Consider the following 18,476-nt stretch of genomic DNA (forward strand, 5'->3'; position numbering starts at 1 on the left):
CCCAAACTGCGCGGGCGAAGTTCCTTTCTCCGCCTGCTGCGTCGCACACTCCTTGCGTTGCCTCGGTCCGTTTTTCCTGCAGCGCGGCACGTCTCACGGAGGCTTGGTCACACCTGCTCATCTCCAGCGCATCTCCTGGACTCAGAACTCATCTCTCCTCTCAGCTCATCTGCCGTGGGGAGCGTCCCGCTGCCGGTTATATAGGCCCCGCCCTTCAACCTTTGTGAACTTCCCCCAAGTGTTCTCTCCGCCCTCTCAAGCCAAACCCCTCGTTCTGGGTTGGTTGAGCGGGGCCGACTCACTCCTCCCCTCTATGACGAGGTGGAGACCCGCCTTTCTTCTTCGTGGTTACCTCGTGCGTAATGGAGTCAAATGCAGCAAAGTGGACGGGAGATGAAAATGCAGCAAAGTGGCTAAAGAGTCAATTGCAGCAAACCTGGCAAACCTGGCACTTGGAAGCTGCCATGGGGCGTCGGAGGGACCTACTCTTATTTAATTCGGTGCAATGAAGAGTCAAACTATTGGGAAACACATCCTTAACCTACATAACATAAGGGACTAACTATTTAAAAGGATATATGGTGCCCTGTGTGTAGGTTTATGGAATTAACTAAGAGGACGAGCTTCGACCTTTCTTTACATTACGGAGGGTGCCATGTACACACAACAAAACCATAATTCTCACATTCTTTACATTTTCTCAAATTCGTTACACTTCTCAAATTCGTTACAATATGATGAAAAGAACATGTATATTTTAGAGCAATATCACAGTACATTTCCGACATGACGTTTTTTCAATTTTCAATTTCTCAAAACCTCTGGGTATACAACATTTCTGGTTTTCTTACTTGGTGCAAAGACATAAAGATTGCTTGGTTTTCCAACCCTCGAGCAGCCCACATACAGCTGGCCATGGGCAAACACTTGTTCTGTGAAGTTCAGGCCTACAACCTTCATTGATTGCCCCTGTGCCAGAAATATGTCTTGAAATATTCCTGAAATAAGTCATTGACCTTTTGGCCTACGTTAACCTCAAAAATAATTGGTGGTTTAATTCAGTGGTCTGATCTGCAAATCCTCTTCAAATTTCAAGTCAATTAGATGAAAATTGACGATTTTAGAAATTTGGCCCATATTGATATTTTCACCTTTAGACCTCAAAAATAATTGGTGGTTGAATTAGGTGACCCGATATGCAAATCCTATCCAAATTTCAAGTCAATTGGATGAAAATGTAGGATTTAAAAAACTTTACCTTAAGTTGTTGACCTTTGGCCTATGTTTACTTTTTGGCCTATGCTGACCTCAAAAAGAATTGGTGGTTCAATTTCAGTGACCTGATATGCAAATCCTCTTCACATTTCAAGTCAATCAGATGAAAGTTGAGGATTTTAGAAATTTGAAATTGTTGTTGACTTTTGCCCTATGTTGCTCTTTTGGCCGATGGTGATCTCAAAAATAGTTGTTGGTTGAATTCAGTTTGCTGATATGTAAATCGCATTCAAATTTCAAGTGAATGTGATGAAAATTGAGGATTGTAGAAACTAAAAAAAAAAGTGGTTGACCTTTGGCCTACGTTGACCTTTTGGCCGACGCCGATCTCAAAAATAGTTGATGGTTTAATTCAGTAAGTCGATATGTAAATCCTATTCAAAGTTCAAGTCAATAGGATGAAAATTAAGGATTTTAGAATTGAGGCTGACGACTGTTGAGAAACTCAGTTGGGAGGTGTGCTGCCTGATCTTCATGTCACTTTGTCAAGAGAATCATAATTTCTTTCATGACCGGGCAGCGAACGTCATTATGTGCGACTTTACGTCACTCCTACGGACGTGAAAACATTTGGTTTCCTTAAAAATATATTTAAAATAAATAAAATAGTACATAAATTAACAATAAAAGAAGCTAAAAAACAATTTAAACTACAATAAAAAGCACATTAAAAATATATAAATATGTACGTACAGTATACTCTACGTACGCGCAACGGCTGATTCTCATTCAAAACAGAGGCGACGTACAGTATTCCTTTACTGTGTCTGTGTTAGCCATGGGTCCGAAGAAGGATAATGCTAGTGTTTCCAAGCGTAATGTGGTTACGATGGATGATAAGGTAAATCTGATTAAAAGGTATGGAAAAGGTGGAAAAGTGTCGGTGATAGCGCATAGACCTTATCGCGAATCGGAACCGCAATGCATCATGGGATCGGAAAGGGGCAATAGCGCCGCCACAAACTACACCATGGAATTGCAGCTGGCCCGGTTTTTTAAACCATTGATATTAAAATAAAAAGTAGCCTATAACCACCGGAATTTTATGCTGATTCCGAATCTGTGTCTAAAACGTTTCTCCGATGTGTAGTTCTTGAGTTATAAGCGGACATCCAGACAGACACTCCTCCTTCATATATAGAGATGTGCATGTGTATATGTGTGTATATATATGTGTGTGTGTGTATGTATGTATGTATGTATGTATGTGTGTATATATGTGCATGTGTATATGTGTGTATATATATGTGTATGTATGTATGTATGATTGTATGTATGTATGTATGTGTGTATATATGTGCATGTGTATATGTGTGTATATATATGTGTGTGTGTGTATGTGTGTATGAGTGTGTGTGTGTGTGTGTATATATGTATATATATATGTGTGTATGTGTTTGTGTGTGTGCTTCTGTGTGTTTTTCTGTGTGTGTGTGTGTGTTTCTCTGTGGTGTGTGTTTCTGCATGTGTGGTTTTTTTCTGTGTTTCTCTGTGTGTGTGTGTGTGTTTCTATATGTGTGGTTTTTTCTGTGTGTGTGTGTGTGTGTTTCTCTATGTGTGGTTTTTTCTGTGTGTTTGTATGTTTGTGTGTGTGTGTGTGTTTGTGTGTTTCTCTGTTTTTTTCTGTGTGTTTCTCTGTGCGTGTGTGTTTCTCTGTGCGTGTGTTTCTCTGTGTGTGTGTGTGTTTCTGTGTGTGTGTGTGTGTGTTTCTCTGTGTGTGTGTGTGTTTCTCTATGTGTGTTTTTTTTCTGTTTTTCTGTGTGTGTGTCTGTGTGTGTGTCTCTCTCTGTGTATGTGTATATGTGTGTATATGTATATGTGTGTGTATATGTGTGTATGTGTGCAGTAAAATGGGCGTATCTTTTATTCATCAGGGTAAAATGTGCATATTTCATTTATCACTCATTGTAGGGGAACTCCAATGGTTGTGTCAAGTTTAAACTTGCCGTGAAAGTACACCTGGCGACGCGTCACGGCTAACACCTTTCTGCAAGTCCCGGCACCTCAAAATTTGCCACGTCACCACTGAATTTCCGAAACGTCAATGTTTCAATGTTCGTAGATCACGTCCATCAAGTAATCCCCGCAGACCAAGAGCTGCACACGCTGCAGGGTCTCCCTGGCTGATTTCCAGCGCATTGTGTTCAATTTTGGCCATGACGCTGTTATCAAACCAAGCCACTGGAAAGAGCTTCTCGTGAAATAATTTGGGACAAGCATCAGATTCCATGAACGAGTTGAGAGGATTGGGAGCGAACTCGTCTTTGATGCTGCATGGATTGTCCGAGAGTCACGTGATTGTTCACGTGATGCAGAACGATGGTCTGGGGATCAGCTGTGACGACGTCTTGCTACTTCGAGACTTCTGCTTTGTTAATGACTCAGGTATATCGCTGGCATGCCCTGTTCAGATTTCTGAAGGTAAACCAGCTGTCGGAATTGTCAATAATGATGATTTCAAGTGCAACACCTTGACTGGAGCAGACCAACCACATCGCACCAATGCTATGAACGTGCAACCAGTCTTTAGAAAACCTGCTAATGGTTGGTGACGATCGCCCAGCTGCGGATGCGAAACTTGTATCCTCACCATCTACTCCAATTAAGCAGCGGCGGCCTGCGATGCAGCAAACCAAACCATTTTTCAAGATGGCTGCCATGGCAGCTGTCTTTGATGTATAGGTCAAGATGGCCTCTGAAGTGTAAAATAACCCTCCCATCAGTTTTACCACGATTGATTTGGTGGAAAACGACACCTCATTCATGCATTTAGCTCACCTGCTTCCGGAGAGATTGATTTTATGGTTTTTCAGTGGCCATCTTGGATTTAGAGGTGAAGATGACCTCCAAGCCATAAATGACCATCCCATCGGATTTATCACCGTAAAATCAGTGTATCAGTATCACCTCATTCATGCTTGTAGTGTATTTGATTTCAATGATATGATTCATCTTATTTCCATGATGGCCGTCGGCGGCCATTTTGGATTTCACGATCTGGTGGATTATCCGACATTTTTGAGAGGTGCATCGGAGCTTATTTTTTCCCGGAAGGGTCAAAGGAAGTAAAATCCACGATAACATTTTAGAATGAAAAAATGGTCACGGATTCCACCGAAATGATCGATTATGGCCACTCTGCCATAAAGCCCAGATCGGTAGAGTGTTGCAGTGGCGGTTGTCCTTCTGGAAGTTTCTCCCATCTCCACACAGGATCTCTGGAGCTCAGCCAGAGTGACCATCGGGTTCTTGGTCACCTCTCTTACCAAGGCCCTTCTCCCCCGATTGCTCAGTTTGGCCGGGCGGCCAGCTCTAGGAAGAGTCCTGGTTGTTCCAAAGTTCTTCCATTTAGGAATTATGGAGGCCACTGTGTTCTTGGGAACCTTCATTGCAGCAGAAATGTTTTTGTAGGCTTCCCCAGATCTGTGCCTCGACACATTCCTGTCTCTGAGCTCTGCAGGCAGTTCCTTCGACCTCATGGCTTGGTTTTTGCTCTGATATGCATTGCCAGCTGTGAGACCTTATATAGACAGGTGTGTCGTGTGTGCCTTTCCAAATCATGTCCAATTAATTGAATTTACCACAGGTGGACTCCAATCAAGGTGTAGAAACATCTCAAAGATGATCAAGAGAAATGGGAGGAACCTGAGCTAAATTTCAAGTGTCATAGCAAAGGGTCTGAATACTTATGTCAATGTGATATTTCAGTTCTTTCTTTTTAATAAATTTGCAAAACTTTCTAAAATCCTGTTTTCTCTTTGTCATTATGGGGTATTGAGTGTAGATTGATGAGGGAAAAAATGAATTTAAACGATTTCAGCATAAGGCTGCAACATGGCAAAATGTGAAAAAAGTGAAGGGGTCTGAATACTTTCTGAATCACTGTATCACAGAATAGGCGATTGGCACCAAAAACATGAACAAATTCCTGCCTGTATGGGCAGGGGCACTGCATCAATGGCACAGCGGTGGCTCAGGGATGAAGCAACCGGTAAGCTGAATCTGTTTTTGAATCCTGGTTCACCGTTGGTGCTCTTCTGTTTTTCTTTTGCTTGGAAGTCCATTGAGCAGTCTGCAATGAGCCTCCGATGTAAATGCAAACAAAAACTTGACTACAGTACCACTTTGTGAGTCTATGGGTGAATTTATCTTCCTTTTAGGGTTTTCTCTATCTGTCATTTGCTTTTTGCAACTTCAAACATTGCTGAGCAAAGTTTTATTTATCAAACGTAATCTTGACAATCTCCGAGTTCTTTCTAATTTAATCTACAATATAAATGTGTCAAATTCCTGAAACATTGTGATTTAGGCCCATTCTTGTAGCTAGAAGCACCCGTTTCCTAGGGATTGGTCAGTGGGGATCATGTTATTATCTTTATGATTATTATCATAGCATAAGTACCTGCCCGAAGGGAATTTTTTTTTTTTTTTTTTTTTTTTTTGTGGTATACTGAATCGAGGCTCGTGAAAGAGCTAACATTTATTTCACAAACAAATCAACCAGACAAACAAAATATACAAAAAGAGGGAGCGGAAGACAAGATGGGGAGAGAAGGGGAAGCACACAACCACAACATTTGAGAGCAGGGAGAAGTGTGGGAGGGAGAGGGCTTGGGGGCAGGAGGCGTGGGAAGGGGAGGGGGAGGGGGGGGGGGAGAGGTATAAAACACAAGGGGACCGAAATTAGCGGGGGTAGAAAAGATCAAGGTTTTGGATGGGGTAGGATAAGAGATGGTGGTGAACAGCTGTTTTAAAGACCTGGAGGGTGGAGTGGGATTGAAGAGAGTGAGGGAGTTTGTTCCAGAGGCGGGAGAAAAGAGGAATGAAGGAGTGAAGGTGAGCAGAAAGTCTTGATTTTGGCAGTTTAACCATAAGAGGGTTGCAGGCAGATCTTGTGCGACCTGTAGGAATATTTGGGGGACAGAGCCCAGAGAGGGCTGGGGGGGCAAGGCCAGAGAGGAGTCGGTAGAAGACGGAAAGACCACCAACCTGCCTGCGGTGAGTGAGTGAAAGGCCCTTGGAGTTAGCATCATCGCGGGAGATTCCAATGATTCTGAACGCTTTGGTTTCAACAGCGTGAAGACAGGCTAGGTGTGAGGCAGGAGCACCAGACCAGAGGGGAGAGCAGTATTCCATAGAGCTGCGGATGAAAGCCTTGTATGTGGTGAGGAGCTCAGGTGTGCCAAGGAAGCACTTCGCACGACGGAGGATGCCCAGTTGGCGACTGGCTTTGGAGGCCAGATTTGAAATGTGGTTTTCCCAGGAAAGATCATGGCAAATAGTGAGACCCAAAAGCTTGAGTGACAGAACTTCTTGGAGAGGATTATTCAGAAAGTGGATGGGAGGGTTTTCCAGTCGGTCTTTTCGGAGAGACATCGTAAGAGTGTGAGATTTATCAGGATTGAAAGACATGTTCCATTTGTTTGCCCAGTCTGTGATTTTGTCCAGGTCTGCAGAGAGTGAGGAGGCTGCAGACTGCCGATCTGAGGGATGAGGAATGGAGCGACAGAGAGTGGAGTCGTCAGCAAAGAGATAGAGAGGATTTTCAAGAGAGTCAGAGAGATCATTGATGAAGACCAGAAAAAGCACAGGGCCCAGAACACTACCTTGGGGAACTCCAGCCTGAACAGGAAGAGGAGATGAGAGAAACCCATTCAGGGCCACACGTTGACTACGACCAGAGAGGAAGTCCGCCAGCCATGCGTGGAGATTTCCATGGATACCAAAGGAGGAGGGTTTGGTGAGCAGAGCAGGGTGCCAGACCGTATCGAAGGCACGTGAAATGTCAAGGGAGACAGCTCTAATTTCCTGTTTGGTGTTGAGGACCTCCATTCATTGTTGAGAAAGCAGAAGCAGCATGTCCAGAGTAGAGTGACCAGGTCTGAAACCAAATGGATGATCAGAGATCAAGCCATTGGAGAAGAGGAAAGATTTCATATCTGAAGCAATGATGGATTCCATGACTTTGCTGATAATTGGGAGAAGGCTGATTGGTCTGTAGTTGCTGGGATCTGTTTTTGCACCTTTTTTGTGCAAAGCGGTGATGTTGGCTGATTTCCAAGCAGATGGCAGATGACCTTGAGCAAAAGAGAGGGTGAAGAGAACAGAAAGAGGGAGTGAAAGAGCGGATGAACATGATTTTAGGACCCGTGGGCTGATGCCGTCAGGACCAGTTGCAGAATCAGAGTCGAGGGTTGACAGAAACTTTTCCACCTTGTCAGGAGGAAAGGACACAGAGTCCAGGAGCAGCTGGGTACGACTGGGTACGGTGGGTACAGAGAAGGATGGGTTTGGGACACAAGATTTAGAGGCAAACACAGAGTTGAGGCATTCAGCTTTTTCACGTGCGGAGTCAGCCGTTAAGCCGTTTGAGGTGAGGGAGGGGATGGAGGGGGAACAAAAACCAGAAACAGATTTGACCAGACGCCACCAGGATTTGGAAGAGGGAGACAGATAAGAGAGTTCGGTCTTGAGAACGGTGAGATATTGTTTCCTGGCTCTCCTGAGGGTGGACACACACTTGTTTCGGGCTTTGTGAAAGGAAATGAGATTTCCTTCCGTTGGATTTGCTTTCCAGGAGACGAAAGCAAGTTGTTTCAGGGCAACAGCCTCACCACAAGATTCCGTGTACCATGGACGGGAGGAAGGGTATGACAACTGAAGACGAGATGGGATAAATCTGTGCATGAGAGAGAGCAATTTACTTTGAAAGAATTCCCAGGATGAGTTGATGTCAGAGGCGGTAGAGATGGGAGACCAGTCCAGATTGTTGATGGCTGCTTGAAGCCCGTGCCAGTTGGCCTGAGTGAAATGCCAGACTCGTCGACGCTGAGGAGGCTCTCTGAGAATGGTCAGAGAGATGTCCACTTTGACAAGCACATGATCAGATGAGCCGATTGGAGCAGAAGAAGAGCAGCAGACATTTTCAGGGAAGTTTGTCATAACCAAATCCAGAAGAGAAGATGCTCCGTTGACTGAGATCCGGGTCGGGAAATTGACAGATTGTGTCAGTCCCAGTGAGTCGCAGAAGTTCTTTGCTGAAGAGCCATGGCTGGTGAGAGAGGTACCCACACCCAGCCAACTGGCATGGTGACAATTGAAATCACCACATATGAGGAAGAGAGAGTTGGGATGGGTAGATAGAAGTTGGTCCATATTATCAGACAGCGAGATGTAGATGGAGTCATCGCTGTTTGGTGGACGGTACAACACACATATGAACAAAAGGTGGGAGCGAAGGGGAAGCCGTAGCCAAAGGTATTCCTGGGGGTGAGGTGGAGAGAGGGCAGTGGAGGGCGAGTGAGGAAGAGAGTTTTTTATAAAGATAGCAACCCCACCTCCAGGACGAGGCTCAGGTCTATCATACCGGAGGAGGGAGTAACCTGGGAGAGATACCAAGGCATCAGAGACATCATGAAGGAGGAAAGTTTCTGTGAAGCAGATCACATCTGGTTTGTCAGAAGCAACCTGTATGGAGAGATCAGTCAAGTTTGAGCGAAGGCCCCGGATGTTTGAGGTCCATACCGTTAATGAAGAGGAAGGGGGAGCATCGGGTCCAGAACAGGGGGGGGGGGGGAGGGGTAGGGTAAGATGTGGAAGAGGAGGAAGAGGTAGGGAGAGCTGTTGAAGGTGTGTCAGAGATTTCAGAATAGCTTGGAGAAAGGGAAGAATGGGGCGGACAAAAGGTTTGATGGAGATTGGGTGAGGCACAGTGAGGTGTTATTTGAGGAGGGGGAAGAGCGAGGCAGAAGGTTGGGGGAGATGAAGGTGAAAGTTGGAAGGGGGAAGAAGCAGGGAGGATGCTTCGAGGAGGAGGGGTGAGAGGGGAGTCTAGGAGGGGAGGAGCGAGGGAGAGTCTCGGAGGGGAGGGGTGTGGGGGGAGTTTAGGAGGGAGGGGAGGGAAGGGGCAAGGGGGGAGATTTGAAAGGGATGGGTGATGGGGAGGATTTGGAGGGGAGGGGTGAGATTGGATTTTGAAAAGTGTACGATTCATGGGAAACGAACATTTTTTGCAAAATGAGTTTGAGACCTTCGAGTCAAAAATACGTTTGAGGACACTGAAGGAGGGGTGGAGTTCTGGATAGTTTAGGGAATGTAGAAAGGAGGAACTGTAAGAGATGGTATTATATATATTTTTTGGAATGAATAGATTTGGTGAGCAAGACGAAAGCATCCTTTTGTAGGAAAAGAAGAAAAGGGTGTTATAATATATGAGAGAAAATAGTTGTTCAGGGGAGAGATTATACATTTCTAACCACGTGATCGCGTGATCGCGAACGAAGAACGAACGAACAAATAAGAACAAATAAATGAATAAGACCTGGGAAGGAAAAAAAAAATTTTTTTTTTTTTTTGTTTTGAGTAGAGATATTAAACAAGGAGGTATGGGATGAACGACTGGGACGAAACAGAGAACGAAAATAATTGCAGCGCATTCGACGAATCGCTGAGACAAGCGTGCCACACGTTCTTCTGACACATCCATTTATTTGGGCGGTGTATAGGCAACAGACTGCTGCTTCGATCGCTCCCGAATATAAAAATAACTCATGTTACGCATATGAAGCAAAACACGCGTACTGCTTATGTGCATATATAATACATCGTGGTTATATAGCTCGGATAATTCCAAATGCATGAAAATGCCAAAATGGTGGAAAAAACAAATTTTCCAAAACTTGATGGAATCAAACGAAACTTCGACAGGCAAAACTTAAGGATGTCCTCATCAATGCCTGAAAGGTTCAGCTTGCTCGGTCAAATCCTGTCTGGGGAGTAGATCAAACATACAACATGCATAGGTACAAGATACCTTCCCTCCATTATATATAAATTGTACAAAAATGATTCGTGTCCCGTTTAAAAGTCTAGTTTTACTCAAATTTCCAGGTGGCCAAATGTTTCACCTGATATGTGGCAAAACCACTTGCAAGTGAGGACAATATTACTTTCCCTCATCCGACTAGTCAATGCACCAGCATATTGTGCAAATAAATTCAGATACACATTTCAACATTTCACATGATGGAGAGAAACCGTTGGGGTTGAAGTTGTTCACAAACAGTTGGAGTTGAAGTTGTTCAGAAACAGTTGGAGTTGAAGTTGTTCAGAAACAGTTGGAGTTGAAATTGTTCAGAAACAGTTGGAGTTGAAGTTGTTCAGAAACAGTTGGAGTTGAAGTTGTTCAGAAACAGTTGGAGTTGAAGTTGTTCAGAAACCGTTGGAGTTGAAATTGTTCACAAACAGTTGGAGTTGAAATTGTTCAGAAACAGTTGGAGTTGAAGTTGTTCAGAAACAGTTGGAGTTGAATGAAGTTGTTCGGAAACAGTTGGAGTTGAAGTTGTTCGGAAACAGTTGGGAGTTGAATCAGGCGTTACTATCTGATTGGAATCAGAAGTCAGTGTTGGGTTAATAACATCCATCCGTTGCTGCATCGTAAGCGTGATCATGCACAAAGGCAACACTTTGTTAAGTCGACACATTACTGCAGCCATGAAGTCATAAACCTGTCAGTGAACGAGGAAGTTGACGAGGTTGGTCCGTGGTGACAGAATTGTTCGGGTGACCGTCCGGCCCGTGAGCAGCCCCTTGCCGAGATCACTCTGCTCGACGAGCGCTCTCACGGCATCCGCATCTCGTGCCACACAAGCTGCCATGGTCAACGTGCCGCAAGACTTGTTGTTTATCTGCACAAAGTGGAACCTCTGCTTAAACGAGGCAAGGCAGCCCCAAAAAACAGCATTGTACTTTTCTGTACATTTGCCGTGAATTAAAATGCGGAGCAATTGCATTGAAACTGAGCTTCGTTGTAAAAATGTGGCACACAATAGTTTTGCCTACTTTTACGAGCATTTCAATCGTGTCACTCGGTGCTTTGTAGTACGCATCCGTGACAGGCCACCTCTGCTGCAGAATGGTGCTCTTCCAGTCATAACAAGTGCTTTGCTTGTTTTTCACACTGCACAAGCCTGTGTGAAGGAACGTGAATGCAACATATGGTGAATATTAAAAAAAAACAAAAAAAAAACAATCTTTTCACTTGTTCTATCTGTCTGGCATTCAAAAAAAATTGATAATAATTCGAGACAGGAAACTTGCTGCTTTTAAGGACGTCATAAAGGACGCAAACAACAGGCACGAATAACGAATGTAACGTGTAAAATAAGGTGATGTAAAAGACGCTGCATCAACGGCGGTAAACTTCTGGAATTAATGATTTTTATACGACCTTTTAAATATTTACTTTATTTCAATTAAATTATAGGTTAGAACACTAGAACACAAAGCACCGCACTTTCAAAAACCTCCAGTTTTGCAGTACTTGGATATTTTATATAGGGTGGTGTATAAGACACTGCTTCAACAGGGCTAAACTTCTGGATTTGTTTTTTACGACCTTTAAAATCATTTTAAAAAAATTTGAATTATAAACTTGAACACTGTGGGGGTAAAGTGTTCTATGAACTCTCTTGTATTACAAAGTTGTCATTTCGAAATACTTATTTTATAGTGAATTACAGAATTAAAGTTTAGTTGTGGAGTTTAAAATAAAAATGAGGGGTCAGGTATAATGTGCGTAGCAACAAATGGCCTCCGCTAGCTCGGTAGACATTCTTTCTGAACAGTGTCCAGGTTTATGTGTATTACAAAGTGTGTATTACAAAGTTGTCATTTCAGAATACTTATTATTATAGTGAATCACAGAATTATAGTTTTGTTGTGGATTTTAAAATAAAAATGAGGGGCCTGGTATAATGTGTGTAGCAACAAATGGCCTACGCTAGTTTGGTAGACATTCTTTTTGTACACAGTGTCGAGGTTTATGTGTATTACAAAGTGTGTATTACAAAGTTGTCATTTCGGGAATACTTATTATTATAGTGAAGTACAGAATTATAGTTTTGTTGTGGATTTTAAAATAAAAATGAGGGGCCAGGTATAATGTGCGTAGCAACAAATGGCTAGCTCGGTAGACATTCTTTTTGTACACAGTGTCGAGGTTTATGAAGGAGCTCGAACACAGAACAGTTCAGTACATAACAGAAGGAGAATAATAGAAGACAGAGAGAGGGAAAGGCGCGGGTGGGAGCACACCAACAGCAGGGTTGGGGACAAATAGAGGGAGACATGGAGAAAAGTTAGACCAAGGGGAGGACACAGAGGGTGAAGAAGATGAATACAGCTGCAAACGCTCAATCACAGAAGCTGAAGGAAGAACTGCAAAAGAGGTTTGCCTGGGGATGGTTAATGAGAGTATACAACATCATGGTTGTGAATGGGGGATGACCTGAGATGGTGGTGAACAGGAGTCTTGAAGCTCTGGAGGGAAGAGTGAGATTTAAAAGACTGAGATTTTTGGAGGTCTTGGTTTCCAAGTGGATAAAAGTGCAGTGCACTCCTGCCAAGGAAAGAGTGCACGACGGAAGATGCCCAGTCGGCGGCTGGCTTTGGATGCCAAACTTAGATATATGGTTTGCCGAAGAAAGTTCATGGCTGATAGTGAGGCCAAAAAGTGTGAATTGCTGAACTTCTTGAAGATGATTATTCAGGAAATAGACGGGCGGGGGGGGGGGGGGGGGGGCTCACCAGGCAGGCTTTTCAGAGAGACAGAGTGGGAGAGTGAGATTTGTCAGGATTGAAAGACATGTTCCCAGTGTTTGTCCAGCTTGTGATTCTATTTGTCTGCCGAGAGGGAAGAGGATGTTTCCTGACAAAATGAAGGATGAGCGATGCCCTGACAAAATGAAGGATGAGCGATGCCCTCATGAGATGACCGCCAGCCCACTCGGGGCTATTTAATGGTATAGCTGTTGGCTCATATTTCTGCATGGTGACTAACCATGTTATGGAGGAAGTGAAATGCACCATTCTGAAGGTTAATGGTGATTAGCTACCGCAATATCAGAAGAGATATGTTGATGGTATATTTGCCATTGTTTGTAGCAATAATGTTGACCATCATCTAGATTCTACAGCATTTGGAACGGGTCTTTCCAGGCCTCAAATTCACAAAATCTTTTTTGAACAAGAATGACCGCACTCTGGTCACGACCTGTGACAAAATCCGGTAAAGGGTCGATTGGGAAACACACATTTAATGCGCTATTAAAAGATTAAAGGGCCACAGACACAGAAAATCATGTTTGGTTTAATTAATAGATATTGCTTCACTTAACACTTAATCGTCCTTTTTTTTGAATAACTATCACTCGATTGGCCCCCGCCACCAAAAAAACGGCGATTTGATTGCTCATGTGACTGGCTACGTCATCGAGGGAATTTTTGTTGCTGCTGGTAGTTTTTAATAATGATTTTGACTATCAGAAGATTCTTGGTCAGGCAGTTATCATTGCGTGCTGAGAAACCTTTCCCTCGATTACATCACACAGGTGACATCATGAATGAACATCACGATTTTAGGGGCGGGACTCCACTACCAGCTAAAAACTACCAGCAGCAACAAAAATTCCCTCGATGACGTAGCCAGTCACATGAGCAATCAAGTCGCCGTTTTTTGGGTGGCGGGGGCCAATCGAATGATTTTTTTTTTTTTTAAAGGACGATTAAGTGTTAAGTGAAGCAATATCTATTAATTAAACCAAACATGATTTTCAGTGTCTGTGGCCCTTTAACTCAACTCCTCTCATCCATGCTAGCTTCCGCCACGGTTACATCAGAGTGAGCTGATTTGTCACACGGTCACAGATTGTTTAACCCGAATATGGGGCCGTTCAAAAATTATGTAACGCTTCTTTTTTAGGGAGGCACGTACCATGTGTGCTGATGGGCTTGATTAAACCTTACGAATAATTTTCATTCGACATTCATTAGATTCTTCGGGGACCCCTGCATCGTGAATAATACTCGACCCAAACAAAGCCAATGGAAATCTGACGCACCAAATCCAGGCAGTGTATAATCAGCAGAGGCTTATAGGCTTGATTTATTAGGCCCACCAGAAAACCAATATGGCAGCCATATTATTTCTTCTGGGTGCCCTGGTGGGTGGAGTGAAGCGACAAATGTGGTTGGGGTCCGGCAGCTGTCTGACCAATGAGAGCACATTTAAAAAATCGACCCCCAAAAAGAACCACAACAACAGCAACAACAACCATGTGGAGCTGGTGTGGGCTTGAAACGTGAATATATCTAGGTTTTCTTGGATGTGGAGGCTCACCAGAAACCAGACTGCTCTTTAGGGAAGTCTGTGTATGGTAAAGTGACACATACCAACTAACTTATTGGATTTTAATTTGTGCAGTCCAAGTGGCCACAAACATATGGTTCCTCGCACATTAACATCCCACGCACGGATGGTGTCGTCACCCAGGAATACCACAACCAAAGAAATAAAATGAGTGCAGAACATTTGTTCCACTGGATGGAATGGATGGAGGATGCCCAGTCGGCGACTGGCTTTGGAGGCCAGCTTGGAAATGTGGTTTTCCCAAGAAAGATCATGGCAGATAGTGAGACCCAAAAGCTTGAGCGACAGAACTTCTTGGAGAGGATTGTTGAGAAAGTAGATGGGAGGGTTGTCCAGTCGGTCCTTTCGGAGAGACATTGTAAGAGTGTGAGATTTGTCAGGATTGAAAGACATGTTCCACTTGTTTGACCAGTCTGTGATTTTGTCCAGGTCTGCAGAGAGTGAGGAGGCTGCAGACTGCCGATCTGAGGGATGAGGAATGGAGCGGCAGATAGTGGAGTCATCAGCAAAGAGATAGAGAGGATTTTCCAGAGAGTCGGAGAGGTCATTGATGAAGACCAGAAATAGCACAGGGCCCAGAACACTACCTTGGGGAACTCCAGCCAGAACAGGAAGGGAAGATGAGAGAAATCCATTCAGGGCCACACGTTGCCTACGACCAGAGAGGAAATCCGCAAGCCATGAGTGGAGATTTCCCTGAATACCATAGGAGGTGAGTTTGGTGAGCAGAGCTGGGTGCCAGACCGTATCGAAGGCACGTGATATGTCAAGTGAGACAGCTCTGATTTCCTGTTTGGCATTGAGGACCTCCATCCATTGTTGAGACAGCAGAAGCAACATGTCCAGAGTAGAATGACCTGGTCTGAATCCAAATTGATGATCAGAGATCAAGCCATTGGAGAAGAGGAAGGATTTGATATCTGAAGCAATGATGGATTCCATGACTTTGCTGATAATTGGGAGCAGGCTGATTGGTCTGTAGTTGCAAGGATCTGTTTTTGCACCTTTTTTGTGTAAGGCGGTAATGTTTGCTGATTTCCAAGATGCTGGCAGATGACCTTGAGCAAAAGAGAGGGTGAAAAGAACAGAGAGAGGGTGAGATAGAGCGGCAGAGCAGGATTTTAGGACCCGAGGGCTGATGCCATCTGGTCCAGTTGCAGAATCAGAGTCGAGGTTTGATAAAAACTTCTCCACCTTGTCAGGAGAGAAGGACACAGAGTCCAGGAGCAGTTGGGTTCGACTGGGAAAGGTGGGAACAGAGAGAGATGGGTTTGGGACACAAGGTTTTGAGGCAAACACAGAGTTGAGGCATTCGGCTTTGTCACGTGCGGTGTCAACTGTGTAGCCATTTGAGGTAAGGGAGGGGATGGAGGGGGAACAAACACCAGAAACGGATTTGACCAGACGCCACCAGGATTTGGAGGAAGGAGACAGGTTTGAGAGTTCAATCTTGAGTGTGGAGAGATAGTGCTTCCTGGCACTCCTGAGGTTAGAAACACACTTGTTTCGAGCTTGGTGGAAGGAACTGAGATTGCCTTCAGTTGGATTTGCCTTCCAAGACGCAAAGGCAAATTGTGTCAGGGCAACTGCCTCACCACAAGATTCAGTGTACCATGGACGGGAGGAAGGGTAAGACAACTGAAGACGAGATGGGATAAATCTGTGCATGAGAGAGAGCAGTTTGCTTTGGAAGAATTCCCAGGAAGAATTGATGTCAGAGGCATTAGAGATGGGAGACCAGTCCAGTTGATTGATGGCTGCTTGCAGACCGTGCCAGTTGGCCTGAGTGAAATGCCAGACTCGTCGGCGCTGAGGAGGCTCTCTGAGAATGGCCAGTGAGATGTCCACTTTAACAAGCACATGATCAGAAGAACCGATTGGAGCAGAAGAAGAGCAGCAGACATTTGCAGGGAAGTTAGTCATAACCAAGTCCAGAAGAGAAGATACTCCATTGACTGAGATCCGGGTCGGGAAATTGACAGATTGTGTTAGTCCCAATGAGTCGCAGAAGTCCTTTGCTGAGGTGCCATGGCTGGTGAGAGATGAACCCACACCCAGCCAGTTGGCATGATGACAGTTGAAGTCGCCACATATGAGGAAGAGAGAGTTTGGATGAGTTGATAGAAGTTGGTCCATGTTGTCCGACAGAGAAATGTAAATGGAGTCATCACTGTTTGGGGGACGGTACAGAACACATATGAACAAAAGGTGGGAGCGGAGAGGAAGCCGTAGCCAGAGGTACTCCTGTGGGTGGGGTGGAGAGAGGGCAGTGCAGGGAGAGTGAGGAAGAGAGTTTTTGATAAAGATAGCCACCCCACCACCAGGATGAGGATCAGGTCTATCGTACCGGAGGAGGGAGCAACCAGGAAGAGATATTAAGGAATCAGAAACATCTTGAAGAAGGAAAGTTTCTGTTAAGCAGATCAAGTCTGGATTTTCAGAAGCAACCTGAATGGAGAGATCAATCAGGTTTGAGCGAAGGCCCCGGATGTTTGAGGTCCATACCGTTAGTGAGGAGAGAGGGGGAGCATCGGGTGCAGGACAGGGGAGGGGAGGGGTAGGGTCAGATGAAGGGTGAGAGGGGGATGTAGGAAGAGCAGTTGATAGTGTGTCAGAGATTACAGAAGAGTTACAAGAAAGGGAAGGATGAGGAGGACGAAAGGTTTGATGGTGATGGAATGAGGCACAGTGAGAGTTTGTTTGAGGGGGGGCAGAGGAAAGTAGAAGGTTGGGTGAGGTGGAGGTATGACATAGGAGGGAGAGGAAGTGGAGAGGAGGCAGCTTTGAGAAGGAGGTGGGAGGAGGGAGAATTTGGGAGGGATGGTTGGGGGGGAGATTTGAAGGGGAGGGGCAAGGGGGGAGTTTAGAAAGTGGATGATTAATGAAAGATGAACATATATAACAAATTGGGTTTGTTGTGATTTTCAAGTTAGCGATTCGTTTAAGAACGATGGAGGAGGGATGGAATGAATGAGAATTTAGAGCATGGAGTGATTTGGAATCATAAGAGATTGAATATTTTTTTGAAATGGAATGAGTTGAAGAGGAAATTGAGAGGAGCCTTTTAAATAAGAAGAAAAACAGCGTGTTGTAATAAACCACTGAAGGGGATAGTTGAAACATATTTAAACAGAACTGTGAAGAACAATCTTATATTCACAAAAATACCAATGGGGAGAGGAAGCCTAGAGCGACGACCACGAGTCACTTGAACAGGGCAAAAGGTCTAGGTTGAGCTCAGCAATAAGATCCCTCTTTGTTGCACATCACCATCATGATATTTCAATCATGTCTCCAGCCTATTGATTTGCATACACAGTTATGGCCAAAAATATTGGCACCCTTGCACTTTTTTCAAATAATGCACCATTTCTTCCAGAAAATTGTTGAAATAAAAAAATATTTTGGTATCCACATATGTATATCTTTGGTTTGTAGTGGAACAAAACAAAAAAAGCTGAAAAAACACTAAATCTCAGCTTATTCCACACAGAAATCCTAAAATGGCCCGGACAATATTTTTGGCACCTTTTAGAAGTTTTTTTTTTTTTTTTTTTTGTATACAAGATCGAGGCTCGTGAAAGAGCGAACATTAATCACACAGAAAGACAAACAGACACATAAAACAAATAACATCGGGAGCGGTAGACAAGATGGGGAGAGAGGGGGAAGAACACAAACACAACATTTGTCGTTAGAAATAATTAGATTTCAAGCCGGTGATTCTCCTTTACTTTGGAATTGATCTCACCTGTGGTGAGTTACAGGTGCCTGCAACATAAAAATGACTCATTCAACCAGTTTGGTGTTGCTATGCGAGAGAAAAAGGAGTCATTCTCCTGTTTTGTGTCACTGTCTGTACCGTAATGAGCCTGGAGAAAAGAAAGAAAACCAGAGAATTGCCCGAGGAGGTCAGACACAAGATTGTAGCCAAGCATAGACAATCTCAAGGCTACAAGTCCATCTCCAGAGACCTTGATGTTCCTGTCTCCAC

The 18,476-nt window shown here is 44.1% G+C and overlaps 1 protein-coding gene across 1 annotated transcript in view; it reads right to left on the reverse strand.

Annotated features, from left to right (window-relative positions):
* Positions 1 to 9,742: 9,742 nt before the first annotated feature.
* The window catches only part of LARS2 (leucyl-tRNA synthetase 2, mitochondrial), a 121,755-nt gene continuing 113,021 nt past the window's right edge, over positions 9,743 to 18,476 (reverse strand). The window contains exons 20-21 of the mRNA XM_078772761.1: positions 11,116 to 11,243; positions 9,743 to 10,961 (exon numbers count right to left, since the gene is read on the reverse strand). Of these exons, the coding sequence (XP_078628887.1) occupies positions 10,785 to 10,961; positions 11,116 to 11,243 (305 nt within the window). The 3' untranslated portion in view covers positions 9,743 to 10,784. The remainder of the gene's footprint in view (positions 10,962 to 11,115; positions 11,244 to 18,476) is intronic.

This window comes from Myxine glutinosa, chromosome 2 (genome assembly GCF_964187855.1).
Source record: "Myxine glutinosa chromosome 2, kmMyxGlut1.1, whole genome shotgun sequence".
NCBI lineage: Eukaryota > Metazoa > Chordata > Myxini > Myxiniformes > Myxinidae > Myxine > Myxine glutinosa.